This window comes from Pelobates fuscus, chromosome 6 (genome assembly GCF_036172605.1).
Source record: "Pelobates fuscus isolate aPelFus1 chromosome 6, aPelFus1.pri, whole genome shotgun sequence".
Classification (NCBI taxonomy): Eukaryota; Metazoa; Chordata; class Amphibia; order Anura; family Pelobatidae; genus Pelobates; species Pelobates fuscus.
In genome coordinates this window covers 150,595,529-150,623,068 of record NC_086322.1, presented here as the reverse complement: position 1 = coordinate 150,623,068, position 27,540 = coordinate 150,595,529, and the positions used below count along the sequence as shown (strand labels likewise).

The following is a 27,540-nucleotide window of genomic DNA, read 5'->3' as shown; positions in this document are numbered from 1 at the left end:
AGAATAGGCTTAAATGCTGATATATATATATATATATATTTTATAACAATAATAATTTATATGATTTTTATAATGTTATTTTTTTTTTTACTTCTAAAAGTCTGAGCATGGAGATTTGCGAATAGTGTTTTGCGTTGCATTTTAGTGCAATTAATTACGGTGTATTTATACAAAAGACCGCCTATGCGATGTGTTGAATGAAAATATGTAATTAATTAAATATAAACAGGGGAAAGAAAACACCTCCTGATGTATTTGTGTTTTCCATGATTACATCTCGATGTACAGGATTTTGAGAGTTTAGATGCATTAATGTAACCATATACTGTATACGAATAACCATATGTCGTATAGTAATTGAGATACCTGGGGCTAATATTGTATGAGTGCATTCTGATACAAGTATGAATAGGAGCAAACTCTAAAGATGTTTTGGATACAGCTGTGTTCTTTAAACACTTCTTTGGATGCTATATGTAAATCCTACAGTGAAACAGTAGAGCTTGGATGTTAGCAGGTCTCCAGATGTGTGCTTCGATATCTCTGCAACCAATAAATAAAGGGATGATGATTGGAGGAATGCAAGTGTTTTCCCCAGAAACAAAATGTTCAAAGAGTTAAAGACATTCATGAACAAAGCTGCCGAGCTATTGCCTGTCAGATGGCCAGGACTTAATGTTTACCTATCTTTCTTAGTCTCAACCAGATGGAGAAAACGAGAATGATTTTCCCATTGGCTTTTTCCACAAAGCAAGGTACAGCTTAGCTAAACAGTTATTTAAAGTCTTGCTCACTGCAACTGCACCATCAAACACATACAAAATACTGAAAGATAGTTTTCTGAAATTTTTCACACTTGAATGATGGAATAGCATTTATTTTTTTTACACCATGTCATCGGAACAGGATTTAAGAATTGACAATTTGGGTACACCTGCAGGTTATAAATGAGAGATATAATTATTAACGTTGCGGAAATGAGTGGATAAAACATGGATTTTGGGTAGTTTGATCTTGGATGTCTACCAGGGTTATCATAAGAAATTCATTTGTAGACGTGCAATTCGTTTCGGTTTGCAATTCAGACATTCAATTGCTTCTGAATGTATGAATTGCAGAAGTGCCGAATTACCAAAGTGCCGAATTTAGAAAGTGGCGAACTGAACCGAATTGCCGAAGTGTTAAATTTCCAAATTGCAAAATTTCTGAAGTGTTGAACCGAATTGCCAAAGTGCCGAATTTCGGAAGTGCCAAAATGCTCTGGGTTTCTGAAAAGTGGCAAAAGAGGGAGGGAAAATTAAGATAATGATGACAAGAATCTAACCTCAACCTTCCTCTAACCCTAACCCTACCCATAACCCTACCCCCAACCCTTCACCTACCCCTAACCCTACTGCTACCCCTTATCCCAACCTTCCTCTAACCCTACCCCTAGTGTTAGGGGTAGAGTTAGTGTTAGTGTTAGAGGTAGAGTTAGGGGTAGGGTTAGGGAATTGCCGAAGTCACGAATTCCTAAAGTGCTGAGGTCCCACAGTGCCGAAGTCCCGAAGTGCCGAACCGAACCAAAGTGCCGAATTGCCGAAGTCCTGAATTTTGGAAGTGCCGAACCGAAGAGCTGAAGTCCCAAATTGCCGAAAACCCGAATTTCGGAAGTGCCGAACCAAATTTTTTGCTCTTGCACATCCCTATTAATTTGGTTATCGTTACACTCCATACTCTTTACAGTGAACTAGATTGTAGTGGAGCAGGACGAGTGGTAAGTTCAACCATTGAGCACAGAAGATCTAAAACACAATGAAACATATTTTAACCAGTTTGGGAAGTACACAGATAAACAAAGAAAGGTTCTAGTAAAGCTAGAATAGATCAACCTGTAAAAAGCCTACACACCTGCTTTAGAGGTCAAATATGGAACAGCACGTTAAAAAAAAATACAAGCATAAAAAGCTGGAGGCTCAGAATTTTAAATTCAGACTTGCCAAATAGACAATTAAAACTGGAAAATATAATGATATTTATGATATAATGATATTCAACTGGAAAATATAATGATATTAAAAAAAAAAATAGAAACAATCTTTGTATTTCCATTTTTTTGATCACTGCATTATGACCATAATCACAGAACTTTAGCCAAAGTTTAAGGAATGAGCCAAAACTGCAAATAATGTGCAGATGTTTCAAGAATAGGTCCCATTACTACAACCCATCATTAATCACCTCTAAAAGCATGATCATTTGCTCTTGTAACAATAACATTTTTACTGTTTTCCAAGGGGGGATTGAGGACAATTTATAGAATTGTGTACAGCTTATTTTAATAGCACCATTCACAAGAATGTTAATATATATAACATTTTTTTTTCACATGCATTGGAATTGATATATAAAAGGAATGCTATTATTTATTTTTTAAATGTTCTGCCATGTTGACAAGAAATTGTATTTATTATTATTATTATTATTGTTGTTGTTAGAATATTTGAAGTGTTGTAAATTGCTAGAATATTGTACATTGCAGCAAACGTTTTCTTTATCTGATTTCTAATGATCTTGGTGGAGTGTCCTCTATAGCCATATATATACCTGAGTCACAATAAATAATAGTTATTTGCATGCTATCCAATATTTTAAACCCAGTCTAGTCTTACAATAGGATCAATGGCACAATTACAACCTGGGTTTGTCTCACAGCTTGACTGCTTGACTGTTTCTAGGTCCTAGGTAACCGGCCTAGGTAACCAGAATCAAGAAACACCTATCTCATTAGATGTTATAATTTCTCCAAGTTTCTGTAACCCCAGTAAAAACCTTTTCTCTTCCTTGTGGAGAGAGAGGATAAGGGAAAGGGGGGGTTAACTGGATTGAGAGATAGCTCGTTGTTTAATTGCCCTTTGAATTTTTTTTTTAAAGATTTTATGTTCTCAAAATATCTGGAGTGTTGATTAATGTATCATCTTAAACACTGTGATCTTGCTAATTTTCATGATGCTTCATGGTCACTATATGCTATCAGTGTATTTGACAATGTCTGACATTTTAAATAAAAATGTATTATCAAAAGAAAAAGAAGAAAAAAAAATCCCTCTTGCCACATTGGCACTCACACAAACTCTGATAGCCTACTTCATTCATCCTAGCTTAAGACCGGTGGCTACGGTTAGTGCAGTGTCCTACTGCTAGCAATTGCCGCACAGTTTTGGTGTTCTAATTTTTGGTGGGGCAGGTGTTGATTCCACATAATGAGCAAAATATACGTGGAATCTTTATGTAATGGGTTAAGAGTTGTATAATATTACCGTGATGTGCAATGTCTACTTGATATTATCATGTCCTTATAGCATATTATTGCACTGGATAGAGCCATAATAAATATATTTCACACTTATTTAATGGTGTTTTTTTGTGTGTATATTTGCTTATTATTTCCCTTTGGTGAAGGGTCCTCATTTATATGATTATATAATGGTGGATATTTACTTATTGGATAAAGTTTTGGGTAGTTATATCAACTATAACTTAGTATTTTTTTTCTCTTTACATTTATGGATAGTTGGGTGTACATGTGAGGGATTTAGTGTGCATGTGTGCACTTCTGATTTAGTGTGCATGTGCGCACGTCTGCATATTCGGCACTTTTGCCAGTAAACAAAATGGCGCTAGTGCGCTACTACCATATTGAATGCGCATGTGCGAGGCTGATTATGATCATTCAAGCAGGGAAAGGTATTTCTTCTTTTATCTCTCTGCAGTGGTCAGAAGGCTAAAAGAGCTACTCAATGCTCTAAATGAATGCATTGCTACTTGCTACAAACTGATGCTAGTTCCCTGTGTGCTTTTAGAACTAAGTGAAAAGTGGGACCCTGATCCATCAGCCTGACAAACTGGAGATACAGACTTAATAATACAGTCCATGGTTTGCATCGAGAGAGTCAGAGTAAGTGAGATAGGCTTGCTAGTTAAGGAAGATGTGCACATTGAACCTAACACGTTGTCATTGTCTACTACTACCAAAAGTAGTGATGGCAGCGTAAGCTATTTGTCAATTGCAAAAGGAACAAGATTACTATTAGTCATTACAAAAGTTCTCTCACTTCATATATTTTTATATTCCATTAAATGTAATAATCTAATTTTGAAAACTCAGAATTGGCATTGCAAAAATTCCAAATATTGCTTAACCATTAGGTCAGCCAATATTGTAGCCATTTTTAAATATCAGCACAATCAAAGTTACTATGTGCTGGATTGTCTCAGAGGCCTCTAAACACAGTCTGCACTTTGGGTTTTGTCCAGTGTGGGCCCCCTCCCACTTGGCTGAATGGGTTAAAACCCTTTAAGCCACTTACCTTTCTCCCTCTGTGCTCCCTCCGGGCTCCCTCTGTGCTGGGGAACTCTCCACCCCCTGCCGACGTCAGATCTGATTCCGCATGTGCGGCAAGAGCAGTGCACGCATTTAAACCGCCCATAGGAAAGCATTACGCAATGCTTTCCTATGGACGTCCAGCGTCTTCTCACTGTGATTTTCACAGTGAGAATCGCGTAAGCGCCTCTAGCGGCTGTCAGTGAGACAGCCACTAGAGGCTGGATTAACCCTCAGTGAAACATAGCAGTTTCTCTGAAACTGCTATGTTTTCAGCTGCAGGGTTAAAACACAAGGGACCTGGCACCCAGACCACTTCATTGAGCTAAATTGGTCTGGGTGCCTATAGTGGACCTTTAATGAAAAGAAAAAAAGATGAGTGGTTTTAAAAGCAATTGCATAATACAGTAAAAGGAGGGGGAAATCATTGAGTTTTTGACCTTGTTTATGTCAACATTAACCAGGGGTTTCTTTACATGGCTTTAAACATTGCAGATCCCCGTAAATCCTCTGCAAGGCATTAAAAAAGGACATATCTGTCTGCATACTATGGAATGGATTATGAACCAGCCAACTGCATGGAAAACTTTATAAATTAGCTTGCAAAAAGAAGGTCGCTCACTTTTAACTGCTGTTACTTTGTTTTCTCAGCTGAAATATGCCAGACAATTTAGTTTGAAAGGGGATAATACCATTTCTCTCTAATTTACATAGATAGTACAGATGGGAATCATTTATGGAGGACAGATACATTAAAGGCCAAAATTTTCATGCCATCACATCTAGTGAACTACAAGCTATTTTACATTTATATTTATCTTTATATTAAAATAACAATGATTATTTAAATTGCTATAATATTATTTGAAATTATATGAAAATATAATGATGGGAAAAGGTTGTGCAAAGGTTATGGTTCTTTTTTTATATATCAGTTGGTACATACACAATGGTTGTATTCAATTACGAAATTCTTCCCTCCATCAATTAGACATAATAATGTTTTTCATTTCTCAACACTGAGACATATTTCTAAATGTTAACTATGGAGGGGGCACACAGTTCACCATTCCCAGCCATTTATTTTAGTTGGGTAATATAGTACATTTCTCAAGATGGGTCCTTCAATTGCACTCATATTGATTCACCTCCAGTTAAATTGAATCCAGGCACAGCTAATTGTGCAGAAAGCAAGTCACCTTTGTCTTTTAAACCATAAATTTATTATTACGATATATAATTCTTTGCCTTTTGCATTTATTACTGAATACTGAACAAAAATAACTTTCTATAATACATGACGTACTGTGCATGCCCTATTTAAGCTTTATTGGATGGACAAGATCTATAACGCTTTTATACTAGAAAAAAATTGCTTCTAGTACCATCCGATAATAAAAGTTGACAGAAAAGAAACTTCAGGTTTATTGAGCAATATATACTGTATTTCCCTTTGGACTACACATTTGCGATCAGAAGTTTCTTCACTTATTACACTAGTTAGTCTCTGTCAAAATAATCGTGCAATAAGTCTCAAGGCTGGAAATTTGTAGCAGTACATAAATAAATATAAATAGTCCTTAACGAAAATGAAAAATAGGGCTGTTATGAATGTTCCTCCTATGTAAATAAAAATGTTTAAGATTAATTGCCATAGCTGTAAACATTATGTTGAGACCTTACCTGAATCGACAGCTGTAATTAATAAGATATACTGCTCTTTGACCTCACGATCCAGGCTTTTCATTAGACTCAGCTGTCCACTTGAAGACAATTTAAAGGCCCCATCTTCATTGTCAGAAGCCAAAGCATATGTTAATCTACTGTTTAGCCCCTGATCATCATCCCTTGCTACAACCTAGAATAAAAATAATATATGTAAATACAATTTCAATTAGTCCTTAAGCATTGTGAAAATAAATTATAATAATCTATACAATTTGTTTTTCAAATTTATGCCATTTCATATTTTGCTAGATATTTCTCCTTAACCACTTTAAAGCCAAGGCTCTTTTGAGATACGACACATTTGTGACCAAGGTCTTTTTGGCATGAGTTCATTCTCCCACAATTTTGCCCCTTCTGTTTAAGTGCACCCATAAATATAATTTAGTAAATAACGCTTTCTTTTGATGATATATATATATATATATATATATATATATATATATATATATATATATAAAAATAGAAGAAAGGTGCACTCACAGGTCTTCCTCCAAATGGTGTTTTATTCCCATGTAGGGAAAACGGACCTTACCCTTCGGGATCGCATCCGCGGTCACAGATCTGGCATTATGACAGCATTCAGAGATTCAAGAACGGACAAACCAGTAGCCAAACATTATCTTGCAGCTTCACACAGACTTCCCACACTGAAGTTCATGGCCATAGATCATGTCCCCCCGTTATCTCGTGGGGATGACAGATCTAGAGCACTACTTCAAAGGGAAGCTTATTGGATCTTTACCCTGGACACAGTCACGCCCAGAGGTTTAAATGAATATAATACTTACTCGATGTTCTTATGACATGACCATATACCAGGATTGTTATAAGAAGTTTAGATCTTAGCATTTTCAAGTGGATAGAGGATTGTATGTGTTATGACATAACTATAGATTTTCATGGATCGGTTCTCCTCTTCGCTTAGTTTATATATGGTGTGGGTTATTGTTAGATTGTAACTATTACGTTGGTAACAGCTCTGTTTTTATTGGATACCTAGTCTTGGATAAGACAGATTCACAGCCTATTCTCAACTTGTAAATATAGTTCTTCAATTGTGAGAGATATATTCACATTAGCATGGTACTATCATACAGTAGGGATTTAGGATATGTTCTGCAATTAAGTCAATAATAATAACATTATGTTCATAGGAATATTTGTAGTATACCATAATGGTGGATTAAATTGTTGTAATCATCTGATTAATTTATATGCATACAAATATGTATTCTACAGATTATTTAATATGGCATTATAGATCTGGTTAGTTTCTCTAGGTTTTGTTGGAGGCATTGGGTTTTTGGGATTGTTTGTTTGCATATTCACTGACACTGCATGTATAATAGGTGCACTTGATTCACGAGTTATTTATGCTCCAGCTGTCCTAGTCTTACAATTGATATCCAGATTTTCAAAGTGTACATAATTACTACATCCTCCTGTTTGTTATGTTTTAAATTGAGGGATCTCTTATTACTATAAGTTTGATTCCTATCATAATAGGCACTTAATTCACACATTCACTCGATCCCCCCGAGAGCTGTTGTTAAGCTCGCGGCTAAATAAAGATTCACGGAGGATTTGTTGATTATGTTGCTTAGCAACGACGCACAGTACCCGCGTCATCACGCCCATTCACGTGGTCACACGAGCGCACTTCCGGGTTTCGGATGGCCGAGCGGGAGTTTGTTTCCACACACCGGTTAGGTAAGTTCATTTCATTTACTTGCCTATATATTCATGTTTATTTCACGGTTAGTTTGATCTTGAAAAAGACCCTGTATGGGGTTGAAACGTTGATTGATTTTACTACACATGTAAACCACAGCTAAGAATAAAACACCATTTGGATGAAGACCTGTGAGTGCACCTTTCTTCTATTTTTCTATACATATTGACGCCAAGGTTGCACCCAGGCAGATTGTAACATTGATGTTCATTGAGGGGTGAGTGCCAAGAATATCGTTGTATATATATATATATATATATATATATATATATATATCCAAAAAGGTGGCAGCACTCACGGAATTAAAAAGTTCTAACCTTTATTTGTTCATATTTTAAAAAATAATCAACGTTTCAGTCCTCTGTATGGGACTTTCTTCAGGATCAACACCTATAATTCTTTATACACTGCAATGGTCAGGTCTGAGTCCCTTTTTTCACTCAGGCTGTTTACACACTTGTCCATATACACACAGCAGGAGCGGTGAATAGTAACCCACAGCTCCTTTATTGTGTCCAAATCACATACACCCAGTTGCCACTATATAATATATACTCCATGAAGGTGATGGTTATAATAATGTTTTGCCGCGTTTCCATAGTAACCGCAACGGCATGTACGCAATGACGTCATCACTGGGGGGCGGAGGTTAGTCACGCATGCGCACTGGGATCGGCAGAATGCCGGTTTTCAACTCTGGGGTAAGTCTCTCCACTATTTTACACATCATATATAAACACTTTCTTTGAAAGTCCTTGGAGAGGACTGAAACGTTGATCCTGATTTTAAAATGTTATATTAAAAGTTAATTTTTATTTGGAAGACCGTGAGTGCAGCCATCTACTTTCTGCTATTTATTTTGGAGCCCTGGTAGTGCACCCGGCTAAGAACATATTTTTTGCAGCTTGAGTGCAAGGTATTGTAGCTTTTTTATATATATATATACCGTATTTTTCGCTCCATAAGACGCACTTTTTTTTCCCTCAAAAGTGAGGGGAAATGTCTGTGCGTCTTATGGAGTGAATATGAAGCTTTACTTACCTGTCTTGCAGCGTTGGCCGGCAGCACAGGGCGCACCGCGGTAGTGGAACTTGAATTTCATGTTCCGGTTTCCGGCAGGACTGAAAGGAAGTGTGCACAAGCTGAGTGCGCATTTCCTTTCAGTCCCGCCGGAAACCGGAACATGAAATTCAAGTTCCACTACCGCGGTGCGCCCTGTGCTGCCGGCCAACGCTACAAGACAGGTAAGTAATTATGGGACAAGGGGAGGGGGACAGTATGGGAGAGAAGAATATGGGGAGGGGGATGAAGTCTATGGGGAGGGGGATGAAGTCTATGGGGGGGATGAAGTCTATGGGGAGGGGGGGTGAAGTCTATGGGGAGGGGGGGGGATGAAGTCTATGAGGAGGGGGTGGATGAAGTCTATGGGGAGGGGGTGGATGAAGTCTATGGGGAGGGGGTGGATGAAGACTATGGGGAGGGGGGGAGATGAAGTCTATGGGGAGGGGGTGGATGAAGACTATGGGGATGGGGGATAAAGACTATGGGGAGGGGGTGGATGAAGACTATGGGGAGGGGGTGGATGAAGTCTATGGGGATGGGGGGATGAAGAATATGGGGAGGGGGTGGATGAAGACTATGGGGAGGGGGTGGATGAAGTCTATGGGGAGGGGGTGGATGAAGTCTATGGGGAGGGGGTGGATGAAGTCTATGGGGAGGGGGTGGATGAAGTCTATGGGGAGGGGGTGGGTGAAGACTATGGGGAGGGGGTGAGTGAAGACTATGGGAGAGAGGAGAAGACTATGGGAGGGGGGGACACTATGGGACAGGGGAGAAAAAAATATTCTGTACAAACTGTCCCATAGTAAGAAACACTATGGGACAGTTTGTTCAGAATATTTTTTTTCTGGGTTTCTTCCTCTAAAAACTAGGTGCGTCTTATGGTGAGGTGCGTCTTATGGAGCGAAAAATACGGTATATATTCGATACAATGTTAAACAAAATCTGTACACCAGTCAAGCAATAAGTTGCATGATGTTATTACCGCAAAGGATTCTGGGTGGGCATATGCAAATTAGTTCAACAAAGAATCACATTTTTGCCTCATTCCATTTTAAACATGGATTCCTTTGAGTCGGTGTTTGTTGTATACAACAGCTTTGAAAAACAACTGTGGCGAAACCGACCTCGCCACGTGTCCTTGGAGGGGGCTGAGTGCCCGCCTCTTGCCTTTGGACTATGGACCAGACTTTATGGGAATGTGATACCCCAGATAGCCATACCATGAAGCCTATTCATATAATGAAAGACTATGGGAAAGACTTTAGCTTCATGGCAATTGTACTGTGTGAGTAGGATCTGCGCGCTATTCGGTAGTTTTGTGCGTGCAGATCCCAGCTATCTGGGGATAGGTGAAATGTCTGTGTGTTATGTGTAAATGTGACTTTATGTATTTTAAAGTGTTTTATGTTGTTTTGCAACCATGTGGTTAATGGAGTCTGTCTTTGTGCTGGGAGATAATTGGATTACTTCTCCAGCACAGAGAAGGCCCTGGAAAGCTAGGGGTTTTAAAAGATACTTTTAGTAACTTTTGAACCCCTGGTCTGATCCATGCCATTTTTTAATATGTTGTTCCCCTGAATGGATTGATTGTGGATATGTATTTTTATGTGAATGTGATGTATGGTTTTAGAGTTAGGAAAGTTGTGTAAAAGTATATTTTAAACTGTATGCATAATGGGATTATGTGTCACACTAAGGGGAGGGGATGTGTGGGAGGTAACATCTATGTCATTGGTTCTTTTATGCCTCCCCCTGGGTGTGGCCTGTATGTGTGAGTTGGAAATAAAAGCCAGGCTGGATGAGCCAGTCCTCAGTTCCTGTTTTACCCTCAAAGTGATGTGTCGTCTCATTATTGGGGGGAAGGATTTATTGCATGCTGTTCCAGTTGACTGCTAGGAGTACAAGCCTATTCGTATGGTTCCTATTCAATGGTCTACAGCATTCATATGCTTGGGAGAATTTAAAGGTTTCTCGGATTCGGTGATTGTGGTGTCTGCCAGAGTGCTTGGAGTCCTCAGGAAGCGATAGGAGCATCCATTAACGGAGGTACCAAGTCGGGGTGCCAGGTGATCCGTTACATTGGTGGCAGCGGTGGGATGGCGTCCTAGTGCGAGGTAAAGCAGCTCAGAGACACTGTTTGGATTTACAAATTGAGGGCAACGCTAGCACTCGTGCAGCGCCCCTGGGAGCAGACTAATATGGAAGGTTCTAGCTCTGGAGATGATTGGCTGGCCGAGGTGAGGCAGCGAGTGGCCGAGTATGGGGATGATATACCCATGGAGACACGCCGGGTGATCTGGAACCAGGTCATGGCCGAGCGAAACACAAGGCTGGACCGAGAATTCCGGTTGGCGAAAGAGAGGAAGTATGCTCAGCAGCAGGAGCGTTACAGCAGCCGAGTAGAGGCTGCATCCGAGGAGGTTAGCCGTCTTTCCCTGAGGTGGCGGGAGGAACCCGAAGTGGGGGTCCTCATAGACTGGTCCTGTGAGGAACCACAACAGGCAGGTAGAGATGGGACCAAGGTCTCTCCACCAGGATGCTGGGCAGCCGGCCCAGATCCCCAGCAGCAGCCAGAGTTGCCAGGTGGGGAAGCAGGTGGCCCTTACTCACAAATGTTGAGGGGCCTCACGGATTGGTCCTGGGAAGACCCACAGATGGCAGGTGGAGATGGGACTGCGGTCTCTCTACCGGCCCTACAGGGATGCTGGGCAGTCGGCCCAGATCCCCAGCGGCAGTGTGCGTTACAGGGAGCTGAAGGTGCCGTTCTTGTTCCCCAGCGGCAGATCATTAACGTACAGGGAATAGAGAGCCCAGTCTCCATTCCCCAGCGGCAGAGTGTTCTAATGGGAGAGGAGCTGGTTACCACCTCTCCCCAGCGGCAGCTTAATGTACCAGGGGGAGACTGTAAGCCCCACACCTGTGCAGATGGGACAGTGGTCTCTGCACTTCCAGCACAGGGGGTAGGGACGGTCGGTCCTGCCCCCCCACGACAGGGCTGTTTATCCAAAGGGGAGACAGTCTGTCTCCAGCAGCAGAGCTGTGTAACTAAAGGGGAGACAGTCGGTCTCCAGCAGCAGAGTTGTGTAACTCAAGGGGAGACAGTCGGTCTCCAGCAGCAGAGCGGTGTATTTAAAGGGGAGACAGTCGGTCTCCAGCAACCAGGCTCCAACCAGACTACTCCCGTGGTAGTGCTGGCAACAGGACAGAGTACCGCTGGTCTCTGCCCCCTCAGCAACCTACCAAGGCAGCCTACCAGTCCCCCACACAGCCGTGGTGAGGCACCTGAACCTGGACAAGATTCTCCCTCACCCAGGTGTAGTAACTGTTTATTGTGGGTGGGCTGCTCTGCTGTTTCTGTCTTGTGGGTGGGCTGCTGGACTAACAAGGGCACTGACCGTCAGGAGGTCAAGTACCCTGTTAGTCTGGGGGGTAAAGGGGAGAAGTGTGGCGAAACCGACCTCGCCACGTGTCCTTGGAGGGGGCTGAGTGCCCGCCTCTTGCCTTTGGACTATGGACCAGACTTTATGGGAATGTGATACCCCAGATAGCCATACCATGAAGCCTATTCATATAATGAAAGACTATGGGAAAGACTTTAGCTCCATGGCAATTGTACTGTGTGAGTAGGATCTGCGCGCTATTCGGTAGTTTTGTGCGTGCAGATCCCAGCTATCTGGGGATAGGTGAAATGTCTGTGTGTTATGTGTAAATGTGACTTTATGTATTTTAAAGTGTTTTATGTTGTTTTGCAACCATGTGGTTAATGGAGTCTGTCTCTGTGCTGGGAGATAATTGGATTACTTCTCCAGCACAGAGAAGGCCCTGGAAAGCTAGGGGTTTTAAAAGATACTTTTAGTAACTTTTGAACCCCTGGTCTGATCCATGCCATTTTTTAATATGTTGTTCCCCTGAATGGATTGATTGTGGATATGTATTTTTATGTGAATGTGATGTATGGTTTTAGAGTTAGGAAAGTTGTGTAAAAGTATATTTTAAACTGTATGCATAATGGGATTATGTGTCACACTAAGGGGAGGGGATGTGTGGGAGGTAACATCTATGTCATTGGTTCTTTTATGCCTCCCCCTGGGTGTGGCCTGTATGTGTGAGTTGGAAATAAAAGCCAGGCTGGATGAGCCAGTCCTCAGTTCCTGTTTTACCCTCAAAGTGATGTGTCGTCTCATTATTGGGGGGAAGGATTTATTGCATGCTGTTCCAGTTGACTGCTAGGAGTACAAGCCTATTCGTATGGTTCCTATTCAATGGTCTACAGCATTCATATGCTTGGGAGAATTTAAAGGTTTCTCGGATTCGGTGATTGTGGTGTCTGCCAGAGTGCTTGGAGTCCTCAGGAAGCGCTAGGAGCATCCATTAACGGAGGTACCAAGTCGGGGTGCCAGGTGATCCGTTACAACAACTTTCCGAAAGATGCAAAGTCAGTGAACCACTAATGGACAGCGGTTTCATTGTTAATGCAAATCATCAGCATGATATTGGTAACTGGCTTGCTACTGAGGCTTGGCAGTACTTGAGAAGCAAAAACCAAAAAAGTTATGATGGAGACAATTGTGATTGAAAACCCCTTCCATATATATACAAATATAGAATTTACAAAATGTTATCAATATTAATATATATGTATCACAATATTAAATATGAATAAAATGTAAAAAAAAAATAAAGGAAAGGAAAGGAAAGGAAAGGAAAACAAAAACACATTTTATAAAATGCCCAATGTGCCTAGGGTTGTAATTGATGTTTGAAAGTTATAAATCAAATACTGTAAGGACTAAATTACTAATTTAAAACTAAAACTTTGCAAATTTTGGCATGCTAGGATTACAACTTTCATAGTAGTTACAGAATCTAAAACTGCTACACCAAGCATGTCAAACTCAAAGTCTAGCACAGGAAAAATAAACAAAGTTTAAGCTTAGGTGGGCCGCAAAAAAAGCCCCAAAAAACTAAAATTTTCATAGAAACGTAGGTTTGAAAAGTAGAGTGTAAAAAAATCAAACAGCATCCCCCTCTAGTAAACTACAGCACCCCCTCTACTAAATCCCAGTCCCCCACATGTACTAAATCCCAGTCCGCCCCTATACTAAATCCCAGTCCATGCCCCTCAACTAAATCCCAGCACCCCCAACTAGCCAACAAGCAGACTCCACTCCCATTGCCGCTGCCAGAATGCGACTCCGGTGTCCAGTCTCTGGTATATCCCAAATGGCACCGTCTGCACCCTGTGCCAAAGTGGATCCTCCCGCTACTTCTTGAGACCCTGTGAAGGTAGAGCATGTCGACGTCACTTCGGAATGTGACGTGGCAGTGCGTGCCTCTGTGCACCTCCAGGTACTCCACTGTCCAGCCACCGCCATCGCAACACTGACCGACACACACACACTCACTGACCCACACTCACTGACACACTGACAGACAGACACACACTCACAGACACACACACACACTCACAGACACACACACACACTCACCGACACACACACATACACACACTGACAGACACAGACACAAACACACTCACTGACACAGACACACACAGACACACACATTCACTGACACACACACACAATGACAGACACAGACACACACAAACTGACACACACACACTCACTGACATACACACACTCACTGACACACACACATACACACACACTCACTGACACACACACTGACAGACACACACACACAGACACACAAACTCACCGACACACACATACACAAACTGACAGACACAGACACATACACACTCACTGACACACACACATACACACACACACTCACTGACAGACACACACACAGACACACACACTCACCGACACACACACACACATACACAAACTGACAGACACAGACACAAACACACTCACTGACACACACACAAACACTCACTGACACACACACACAGACACACACACACACACAAACTGACACACACATTCACTGACACACACACACACAATGACAGACACATACACACTCACTGACACACACACATACACACACACTCACTGACACACACACACTGACAGACACACACAGAGTCACATTCACTGACAGACACAAACACACTCACTGACACACACACACACACATACACACAAACTCACCGACACACACATACACACACTGGCAGACACATACACATACACACTCACTGACACACTCACTGACACACACACTTACACACACTGACACACACACACACACACACTCACTGACACACACACACACACACACACACATACACACACTGACAGACACAGACACAAACACACTTACTGACATACACACACTCACTGACATACACACACACTGACATACACACACACTGACATACACACACACTGACAGACACACACACACTGACAGACACACACAAAGACACAAACACACTCACTGACAGACACGGATAGACACACTCACTGACAAACACACAGACAGACACACACACACTCATTGACACATACACAGACACACACTCACTCACTGACAGACACACACTCACTCACTGACGGACACACACACTCATTCACTGACAGAAACACACAGACACACACACACACACACACTGACAGACATACTCACTCACTGACAGACAAACACACACACACTCACTGACAGACACACACACACTGACAGACTTACACATTCTTGCACACACTCACATCATTCCCTGAGGTCCAGTGGGGATCTTCTATGTGGAGATCTCTTACCTTCTCCTCACTGCTCCCTGGCATGCAGTTTAGTGATGCTGGGTGCCGGAATATGACGTCACATTCCGGCACCCAGCATTACTACTGCGGGCGATGGAGCAGTGAGGAGCAGGAAGACTGAGCTCCCTTGCTGCTGCCAGCATCCTGCTTCCTCTCCGGCCGGGTAAATTTTAGCAGAGTAGGCACCTGCACTGTGAAGAAAGCAGGTGCCTACTCTGCTTTAACATAAAGCATGTACTCGCGGCTCACTGGGCCGCAAATATGTTCATTGTGTTTGACATGCTTGCGCTACACAAAGTATATGTTTGCAGGAAATATATCACCCAGGCAATGTAACTAAAAGCATTTTTACACTTTTAATTTAACCATATAATCACAAACATCAGTCAAAGATAACGTTTTGCTGTGTTTTTTTAACATGTGCTTTATTTTGGGAAAAGTCACAAACCAAGTGTGTCCCGCTACTTTAAACACCCTATATTTGTATACTTTCTATGGTCTCAAATGCAATGATACCCTGCAAGTATACCTTTTCACAGCTAACACGGTGCAGATAGAGCACTTTGTACACTGTCATTGCAAAATGTCAGTGATATCTCCCCCTGATGCTGCTGCTCCTGAAACTATAGTTAGTGCTGAACATCTGGCAATGTCCAACACCAATCACTAGGTTGTCAAGGGTACATGCAGGGAGAGCTCACCAGGGTCTTTTTATAACCTGGGGATAGTCTTTCATAAAGGGGCAGACTCTGAATCGCTGCAGCTGAGCGCGTTCCCATAGCCACAGCAATTTAAAGGGACTTAAAGGGCCACATGCAGTGCTCATGTTGAGTACTGCACATAGCTCATCTGTCAGTCAGGGGCCACTAATTGTAGCATCAGCTGACAGGGGGGACCACAACCTAAGAGGAGGCTGGAATGTTTAATGCATGATGGTCTATGCCGTTAACATAGAGCCCTGCACTGCATGACAGCATAGACCTTTATGTGGTCCTTGAAGGGTTATATTACAGATTCTGACTATGTTTATTATCATAAGAAAGAATTAACTAAATAATGGGATGATGGCATAATTCATCTGAGATGGAGATATTTTTCAGTTTCCCTTATCTTGTATTAGTCAGACAAAAGTAATGCATAGCACATTTGTATGCAAATGACAACAACTATTGAAGCAGTCACATGTAATTCCAACTAATTAAGTACTTTAACCATTCATATATATATATATATATATATATATATATATATATATGAATGGTTAAAGTACTTAATTAGTATATATATATATATATATATATATATATATATATATATAGCCAAGATAAATGCATTATGTAGAGGAAATCTAGATAGTTATAGGATGGCTATACAATTCCCCTCAATAAAGAGTAGCATTGCCTCTTAATATGCATTTATTTTAATTGTTCTATAAAATAAAATGTTTAATTTACTGACCTGAAGGATAATTTTTGGCAACCTCTCTAAATTTTCTGGAACATTGACGGAATATGGTGATAATTCAAATTTAGGAACGACATCATTTATATCAGACAAAAGAACGTTGACTGTCGCTGTATCAGTGCGAGGGTTACTTCCTCGATCCGAAGACTGGATGGTCAGTGAGTAAGATGACTTTCTCTCTCGATCCAATGGTTTGGTAATTGAGATTACTCCTGTTACTGTATCAATCCTAAATTCACCACTTGGATTTCCATCAATGATAGAGTAGCGGATCATACCATTGACACCTTCATCTGCATCAGAAGCAATCACTTGAATGAGATCAGTTCCAGTTAAAGTGTTTTCACTAATTTCAATTTTATATTCATTTTGGGAAAAGCTAGGGTTATTATCATTGATGTCAAGTACTATGACTACAACATCCATTTTGGAAGAAAGGGATGGTTCTCCTTTATCTGTAGCTATAATAGTTAAGGTGTAATTGGAAACGTCTTCACGATCCAGTTCCCCAATTAAACGCACTTCACCATCAATATTTCCAATGGTAAATTTGTTTCCCAGAGAACTAAGCAAAGAATACTGGATGTAACAGTTTGGGCCACTGTCTGGATCAGTAGCTTGTGCTCTGAATACAATGGTGTCTGTGGGAGTGTTCTCTTGAATATAAGTCAGTTTTGGAGACACGAAGCTTGGTGCGTTATCATTTACATCCAACAAAATGATAGATACTTCAACTGAGCTTGTGAATCTTGTCAGATGAGCAGGGGCCATGTCATGAACTTGAACCATTAGACTGTAGAATGATTGGCTTTCCCGATCTAAGGACTGACGAATGACTAAGGCACCATTATTGGTAATTTGAAACTGGCCCATGCTATCTCCAGAGGATATGCTATAAAATAAATTGGAGTTCAAGCCTGCATAGAAAGAAAAAAAACAATAATATAATATAAATAACCAATTCACTGTTTTATGACTCATCCCCCTAAATAATATATTTAACAAAAACAAAATACACTTTGCAGTTTTGTGATTCAAAGTGACTTAACGACTATCTTTAAAATATTACAAACAAGCAGAGTCAGAAAATGTCCTCAATCAGTTGCATTTCTAGCGTATATAGTTTGGTTTAATTTTTTTATATTATGTTTACATGTAAAATATACCCGGGTTCATGCCCTTTGTGACCCTCTGACCACAGACATTTTTGCTCCCACGTCTTGTTTTCATGTTTACATGTATCCACTCTTTAGTAAATAATCCTCTAATAAGATTTTTCATATGTTTATATGATTAATTTTGAGTAAAAAGATAAACTGGGGCTGTGAAGCATCTGGTAAAAAAAAATGTGTCTTTGATGTTGTTCCAAATTTGTACAAATATTCCTACATAATGTATCAAGAGAAATCAACAAATTTGGATTTAATAAAATCAGTGGTATGGATGTTATATATCACTTGATGTTGTTGTCCATGATTAGACTTTATAAAAAACATAGAAAAAGAACTGAGTTACATGCACCAGCATCGTCTGGTTATTTTCAAAAATTAAGTTCAGTTGCTATTTGTTGTTATTTTCCTTTTTTTCAACACACAATGTTCCTAAAGTATTTGATTCAAATTTTTAAAAACAAGCAAATTAAACCTGATTTTTATGAGATACACAAATATAGACTGAAAGCTTTTACAAACACTCATGGCTATTCTTCAGTAATAGTACAAATACATTTAAATCCTCACTTTAAATAGAACTATAAAATACATTGTTGGGTGGACAGCAGATAAACAGATAAGGCAATAGAGTACATGTAATTAGTTGTTTGATTTGTTTAAACAGATAATGTACTCTACACCCAGGGATGTACATTGGCCTAAGCTAAGTAGATCTGGGCCAACTGTGCCAGGATGTAGGGGGTATCAGGATTGTTTTATCTTCCACTATTTTTGGCGTCTTATGTGATGCATTGCATCATGACTATTATTATTATTGGCATTTATATAGCGCCAACTTATTCCGCAGCATTTTACAATATTATAAAGGGTGAAACGTTACAATAAATGTGACAATTACAAAATGATACAGGAACAATAGGTTGATGAGGACCTTGCAAAAAATGAAATTACAATCTAGAGGAGGTGGAGAATAAAAACACAATAGGAGGGCAGAGTGGGGGAAAGCAACCAAGCAACGAGGTGGGAAAGTAGCACAACTGGAGGCTAGCGTGGAGTGTGGCCTTTTCAAAGAGAGCAAAAAATAGGTTTGTGAATTGGAAGTTACTCTGCGAGGCTAGGCACTGCGTGTGAAGTGAGAAACTGGCACCCCAAGTTTTTTTTAAATGGCCACTGACATGGGTGGTGGGAGCAGGAAATTCTGTGCAAGCCAATGCATAGCTCTCCTGCTTCCTCCCACTAGACACCCTGATCTTCAATAATTATAATCCATCTCCTCACCCCTCTTTAGCTCTGACTGAGGTTAGCTAGGGATGAGGAGAGAGGTTTTGTGTGAGTATGTGACTCGGTTTAGGTGTGTGTGTCTATATACCTTAATATGTATGAGACTGTGTGTGATAGTGATTCAATGTATATGTGTAATTGTAGGTCTGTGTATGACTGTGTGTGATAGTGTGCCTATGCATGTATGTATCTTATTGTGCATGTTTGTCAATGTATGTATGTGATAATGTCTATGATTTTTTGTTGTCTTGTATGGGTGATTGTGTGTCTTTGTATGAATGCATACTAAGTGGATGGCTAGTTGGATAAGTATGAGCCTGCAAACTATGTGGGAATGGGGGCCTTTGTTAAGGCATAGAAACATATATACATCACTGTCTGTACCTGTTAGGATAACTGGTTAGAGCTGCAGAGTATTTCCTATTTAATAGGTTATAACTGCAGACATACTAACAGTTATCTTTTTACCACAAGGAATGTATCCATGTACATTTTCTTTCTTGTATGATATATTATGTATTTTGATACAGGCTGTGTTATTATAACATAATAATAATTAAATAGTAATACAAGTAATACGAGAAGAGAATCTATTACAAAGCATTGTCAGTTTCCTGGGCAAAGCACAAAAGGCCAGATTAATAAAAGCAGCTTTAGGGTTTAGGAAAGATTTAAACTGGCCTGAATGCTAGTTAGATTTTTGCTAGAGAATCAATTAGGCTAATTGTTTGGAGTGCTTGTCAACTTGTCTAGAGCAAGATATAAAAAAAAAAATATGCTATTGTGAATATATTCGTTGCATATTATAATACATTTAAAGTATATCTGCCCTGATAAAGTGGTATCAAAATACAGCAAATCATTTTTAATGTCTACAACATAGTTCTTGCCAAACTGGCTGGTTAATTATCTCTTTAGATAATATTTGTAATCAATATATTTTCTAGCAATGTGAATAGAAGAAAGTACAGATTCATAACTTTGTAAATTTGGCCTTGATTTTATATTTTTAGATAAGCTTTTCAAACAATATTTGTTTACAATTATGAAAAATGTTTGATATTTAATATATATATATATATATATATATATATATTTAAATATATATATATATATATATTTAAATATATATATATATATATCTATATATATATATATATATATATATATATATATATTTATTTATTTTGATATATTATATATTTTTTTATATTTAATATGTTGAAAAACACATTTTAAAAGTAATAAATAATAAAAAATATAAAATAATTTGAAAAGTTTATCCAAACATATTAAATTGAGGCATGTGTTATAATAAAAAAAAAAAAAAAAAAAATAAATAAATAAACATTTGGCACATGGCAGGTCCACTTTCAAATTGCCATATCCTCAAATTTCAAGTAGAAGCAGTATATTAGACCAATAAAAATGAAATCAATAAAAAGCTAAATGCAATCAATGCTTCTATTAAAAACATTTATCTACTGACAATCAATATGTTTCTACAAAAGTAATATATATTGAAATTATACTTTTTTCTCCACTGCAGAAAAAAAGGCCATTTCTGAGCATGAAAATACAATAGCACATAGCGTTTGCAAAAAAAGATAAATAGAGAATGTGTGCAGTAGGGCGACATAGAGAGATTAATGTGGTTACTGATTTGTAACACCACAGTAGGCACCAGCAAGCTGCTGTGAGGCTTTCCCCTGGAATTAAACTTGGAATATCATTGTTGTAAATATTCATGACTTGTTTACGTGGATGCTTCCTGAATAGCAGAGAGTTCTTTTGTGTAGATTCCTGAAGGCATTAATCATTGCCTATCATGAATGGGAAGGGTGTAGTACTATGAAGGCCAGTGTTCAGGAAACTTGTATGATTACAGTATAAACCACATTACACAGGTACTAAAGATAGAGGGAAAGGTTAAAGAGATAACATTAAAAGTGTACAGCTGCAATTTTTATACTGTACAGTTACAGTAGAGAAAACACTTATGATAACAGTGAGTTCAGATGAGCATATAATATACTGAAGTTATCATAGGATGGTATATATCCTATATATAATAATATAGCACACTCTTTACTGCAGCACTTTACTGCAGCAAATGGTTTGTTCTGCAGCTCTGTGGACTGGTAGGAAGATCAAAAGATATCTCTGTCTAACCTTGCACCCGGTCATTTTGCAAAGAAGTTTGTGGTCTGCACCTTAGATGAGTGAAAATTACTTTAAATACTACCTCTTGGACCCTGATTGGGAGGAGCGTTTAGATATTAATATGTCCATCTTGAGAAAGTCCAACTAGACAGAATGCGTTGAGAAGGAAACTCTGGACACAACCTTTCTGGCAGTGACCGGATGCACTAGGACAGATCACACTGCAGTGTTATTTTAATGTGGGTCAGCAGAAAAAATACTCTGGTGTCAGTAAGTTGAGCTCTCATTTGCAATTTACAGAGCAGACTTTGTGCAGGAACTTTATATGCACTTTACCTACTGGAGATACTAGCTGGGATCTTACCTGGCTACAGCTGTTCCGCAGACCCAGCAATGGTTCAGACAATTGGATTTGGCGTGGATCCAATATATGGACTCTCAGTTATGGTGATTTATGCTGCCAACCCTTGCCTACAATGTCATACTGTTGCTGCTTGTATATCATTTTTAACTGTAGTTGTGCATTTGGATTGTTACCTATTAAGGTGTTACTGCTTTTTGTTGTGCTACTTATTTAAGTATCCATTGGTTTGGCAATATTAGTGCCATGGGAAATTATCAGTTCTCTAGAACTTTATCTACAGTGGAGAAGTTGGCCTTAATAGTGTCACAAAGATCAAAAGGATCCCTATTTCACAGCACCTATAGTACTCACATTCAAAGGGTCAGGAATGGTATATCATCTATCCCATAATTTCACTGCCCCATCTTAAAACATAGAAAACAGTATTCCCCACTGTATGTATTGTCACATCACTGCTCATGGAGCGAAAAGCAAAGTGAGAGCTCACAAAAAGGGTAAAGTCAAGGTGGGTTTCTATGATACTAACACTCAATATTCAATATTAAACCACATCCCACCACGCAGGGATTGTAGGGGTAGGGAGACAGTATTATTAATCCCCACTGGTTAGTATGGAGTGATTCCAAAGGATTCTGCATCCTGCTACTGCACATGATGTATTTTGACATTTGTAACTGTTGACAGCTCAACGATTTTTTCCCTATAGAAGTTTTCAAGATAAAACATAGGGAGTATCTATCCTAGTATCGCTGATTTAACCAACTTACATGGCTTGCCTTTAGGATTCAGCTACAACTCTATGATTTGTAATTTGCTGACTAGTTACACTTGTAGGAGCACGTTGCTACTATCCCATCTCTGCTTAAAGGAACACTATAGTGTTAGGTAACTGTATTCCCTCAGAGCTGGATCAGTCTTCTACTCCTTCAAAGTCACGCTGATGGGGGAACCTAGCACGCATGGTAAGCAATGTGCCTGCTTTATTCCTTCCCATAGGAAAGCAGTAACAAAATGTTTTTATATTGGGATGCAAAGTGTGAGGATGTCCAAAGTCAGATCATGGAGTGAAGGCTCCACTTGACTGGATTTGAGTGTATATATATTCCTTATCCTTTTAAACAGATTGAAAAGAAAAAGGAAACCATATATTACCATAAATTCACTAACATTTTGAGGGTTAATAACTCGAATGGGAATTGAAAGAAACAGAAAACAAGAGAATTTCAGAACGTAAAATAGCCAAATTCAGAAATTTCTCAAACTTTGCTATTTATTTGCAGGTTGGCTGCTATGGCCGCAAATGTACATTTAACTGATCAAAACCCAACTATTCCTAGTTTAGCCCTGCTTATTTTCCCAAAACAAAGTAAAAAAAACAACAACTGCATATTTGTTCGTTTTTCCAAGCATCCTTGTTTTACATGCCTGAAAGTGAATAGGTTAATATACGAGTTGAGGTTTGTTGAACAAAAAGTTCCCTGGAAGAAGAATTAGTGTGAACATTGTAGATATGCAATGCTGGGTTTTCTCCATACAGCAAAATGTAAATAAGCAGACTCAGGTTTTCAAATTGACTGCAGCTTTTGCCTCCTAGGTTGATTTAATATTAATGTATTCTGCAGAAATGGACAAATTAGGCATATGTCTTTAACATGCTCCAATGACGACAATGATGTCCAAACACTGTGTTTTTTCAGGTAGTGAATTAAAGATTAATTTAAAACTGAAATGGCTTGTATATGAAAATATGTCCTGTCAACCACCACCTTGGCACATTTACTACAAATCCAAACTGTGCACAAACCTTCACGGGAGAATGTAGTTGTATACATTATCAGGTGCATTTCATTGCATGTGAAATTATCATAGAATATAATAATAATAATATAGGTTCTATGGACAAAGCTCCCAGTTGTACTTTGTGATTAGTGGACTAGTGAGAAAAAAATTGCAGAGGTTATCACATTCTGTAGCTTGGCTAAGCAAGATATTTTTTCCCAATTCTATTATTTTTTTTCAAGGAGGAATTCAACAGTTTGCTTTTAGTAAATAACTCCTATAGGTATCTACAGAGAGAGAGAGAGAGATGTTCTAGTATGGTTATTCTGAATTAAACTTCTTGCCTATTTCTGAAAAATCACAGATTAGTAAAGAAAACTGAAGATTATTCACTAAACAGAAAATTGACAAAGGAACTACACATTTTAGATCAACATAGCAAAGTTTTAAAATGATAGTCGAATTGAATATTTTTAAAGTTCTGTTATCTTAGCCTTAAACATCAAATCGTTGGCCAATTACTCTTTTAATACAAAAACTCTGATGGTTTTCTTTCCATATCTATGCTTTTTAATTGAGGTCTAACTCTATAGTTTTCTCACGATTTTTTTTTCTATACCTATGCTTTTTAATAGAGGTCTAACTATACAATGAGTTACACTTATGTAATGCAGTGATAGATGTACGGTATAAATAAGAAAGTCATAACCTCACCAAACTCATCTGCTTTGGATTATTACTTATAAGAACGTGAAAAAATACATAAAGAAAGAACGTATAAATCTTGCCGAAACAAAATCCTTGTTGGAGAGTAGAAAATGTGCCAGTATATATGCAAAGAAGAAAGAAGTATATATGAGCCTTTCATTTTTAGGTGCCTCTGCCCTTTGTAATAACTTGGGACATGAACATAAATATCATTGTCACTATTTATTGCATGCAATGTGTTTTGTTATATGTTCATACAATAAAAACGGCACATACCTTCATCAGCATCTGTGACATTAAATGTGAGAATTGTTGATCCACGAGGTACATTTTCCATCACAGACGTGCTGTAGGAACTCAAACTGAAGACTGGAGGGTTATCATTTATATCTAAAATGTTGAAATATACCCTTACACATGAGGATTGCCCTCCCCCATCGTCTGCACACACAGTAAGAATATAATACTGCTGTATTTCATAATCCAACGCACGGGTTACATTAAACACTCCTGTAACGGGATTCAGAAAGAACATGCCATCTTCATCGTCATCGCTCACTGTGTAGGTGATTTCGCCATTAACACCGGAGTCATCGTCCGTGGCTAATATTGCAGCTACTATGGAACCTGGCAACAAACAGAAACAATAAATGCATCATAATAAAAATAGTGATAGTGCTCTGTTATGAAAAACTAAAATTAACCCTGTTAGTCAGACGGCAATAACCATCTAAAACAAACACATTGATTACATTTGCAACACAATAATTGTATTGCATCACAATAATTTCATCTGTTCCATCTCTCACCCAATACCATCTACCATCCATCATTCCCACCTTTCTGATAGCAACTTCTCTACAATTCATCTGTCTTCAACTTTGGTCTATCACATCCTTCTATCTCAACTCTATCTTACATAATCATTCACATGTTAGCTAGAGCATTCTAGTACTGTCTGTTTGATAAGCAAATGCGACTATTACTAATGTTGTACTCACACACCTTTCACCAACACACAAGGGGGGAACAAAGTTTAGAAAAAGCAGAAAATAAGATTTATGTGTAATTTGATGTCCCCCCCCTCCCTCCCACCTCCCCCAAAAATGGCAATAAAAATAAAACAATATCCAATAATGCTGTGCAGTTGTTGTCTTGTAGTGGTAATGGTTATTGGAGGCGACATAAAAGATAAAAAAAAAAACAGAAAAAGATGCGCAGAGTAATCGTCTGGGCTACAACCTTCATCTTGGTAGAAACTTTATGTAATCGGCTTCATTTTAATAGAAGACAATTGCAATGTGCTATTATTATTTTAGCTTACGGATTATTAATATTATGCTAGGCAACTTTGGGAATGACAAGGCCACCTGACACTGTTTTAATATGCCATAGTGGTAATATAAGGGTCAAGTACAACTGTGTACCTCTTATTAATAACACTTATTGATTCAAAGTGTACCGGAGTAGTTTAACAACTCTATTTGTGCAGGTATTCTCCACACCAGCCTCCCCCCCCCCCCAATTATGTACCAGATTTTTTTCTACTGTTCATTTAAAATCCATCCATAATTGAAGGGGCAGCTCATTGTAGTAGTTAAGGGACAAGAACTTGATGTCAGCCTATCACTGCTATTGAAAAACAAATGGACTAATGAAGAAGTCAGTTTCTGCAATAGCTGATATGCCCTATTTTTTTGTCAACAGCACACAATGAGTTTAATACATACTGGGAGAGTGGAATGCCCAAAGACTTTTAGCCCTATATCCACTATAAAGAGCTGTAGTGATTATGGTCCTTATATAACATGAAGGTAGATCATTTTCACATTTCACACATATATTGTTTTCCTCTGTTTTGTCTACTTTTTTATTTTAACTACAATTACCATTATTTCTGTGCAGCATTTTTGGAGATTTAGATGAAAAGAATGAGAGAGAGATCATTTAAATTTCTCTTACCTGGAATGGTATCTTCTGCTACATCAAAAGAATAGACAGCCCTTGAGAATTTTGGAATGTGATCGTTCAAATCACTTATTGTGATATTTATTCTCATATCAGAGGACTGAAGACCATCATCAGCCCTTACTAGCAGGGAATATTTGGAGCGGCGCTCTCTATCAAGGCGTCTTGTAGCTATCAGGTCTCCAGATTCTGGGTCAATGCGGAAGCTGTCATCTGCACCACTTATGATTGTGTATGTAACAAGAGCATTGGCACCCTATAAAATGAAATAAAATAACATCAAAATGTATAAAGGCCACCAAACAAATGTAAAGGAAAATAAGACGGAAAGTTTAACAAAGAGCAATTCTTTTCATCATTAACATTATAGTTGTGGCTGTTAGTGTACTCATATTATCACATTATGCTCTTCTCAAAACTAAAAATTAAGTTTTTCTATGTATCTGTCACTAATTAGACTTTGCAGTTCTAGAATGATGATGCAGGCAACAATGTAACTAATGGGGTATTACCTGATAGATTTAAGATACCCTTCCCTGAGTACAAAAGACAATATGCAAATAGTGTTTTGCTTATCTTTAACAAGTTTTAACAAAGCTTTAACAAATCTACACACTTTCTAATTATTCTAATACCCATGTTGGTTAGCATCTATCATATATGTCTAAGCACCATAACCTTTGCAGTGCAATGTAGTGGTTATGGATCAAGGAGTGCCCTGGCACCAACATGGCCATTTGAAGTAGTCAAACCATTTTAGAATGGATTGACATCTTACTTGAGGTGTTCCAGGTGCAGCTCCCAGCTTCCACTACAGCTGACAGAGAGCCAGAAGCACTCTGTCTGAGCTAAGCCACAGTTTAGCTTCTAAACCGAGAGCGATTAGTTGGCAATCTCAGCCAACAAGCTAGCTGTGCACTGCAGGACTTAGCTCAAGAGAGCTAATGGAAGCTCCTCAGCAGGAGTAGATTCTGTCTATCTGTCAGATGTAGAGGCACCTAGAGACCCTAAGAAGAAGTCAAACA

At 38.9% G+C, this 27,540-nt stretch overlaps 1 protein-coding gene across 1 annotated transcript in view; it reads right to left on the bottom strand.

Moving 5' to 3' along the window:
• The window catches only part of FAT4 (FAT atypical cadherin 4), a 215,263-nt gene that overhangs the window by 52,385 nt on the left and 135,338 nt on the right, over window positions 1–27,540 (bottom strand). The window contains exons 3-6 of the mRNA XM_063458418.1: window positions 26,510–26,771; window positions 24,824–25,174; window positions 17,075–17,997; window positions 6,047–6,221 (exon numbers count right to left, since the gene is read on the bottom strand). Of these exons, the coding sequence (XP_063314488.1) occupies window positions 6,047–6,221; window positions 17,075–17,997; window positions 24,824–25,174; window positions 26,510–26,771 (1,711 nt within the window). The remainder of the gene's footprint in view (window positions 1–6,046; window positions 6,222–17,074; window positions 17,998–24,823; window positions 25,175–26,509; window positions 26,772–27,540) is intronic.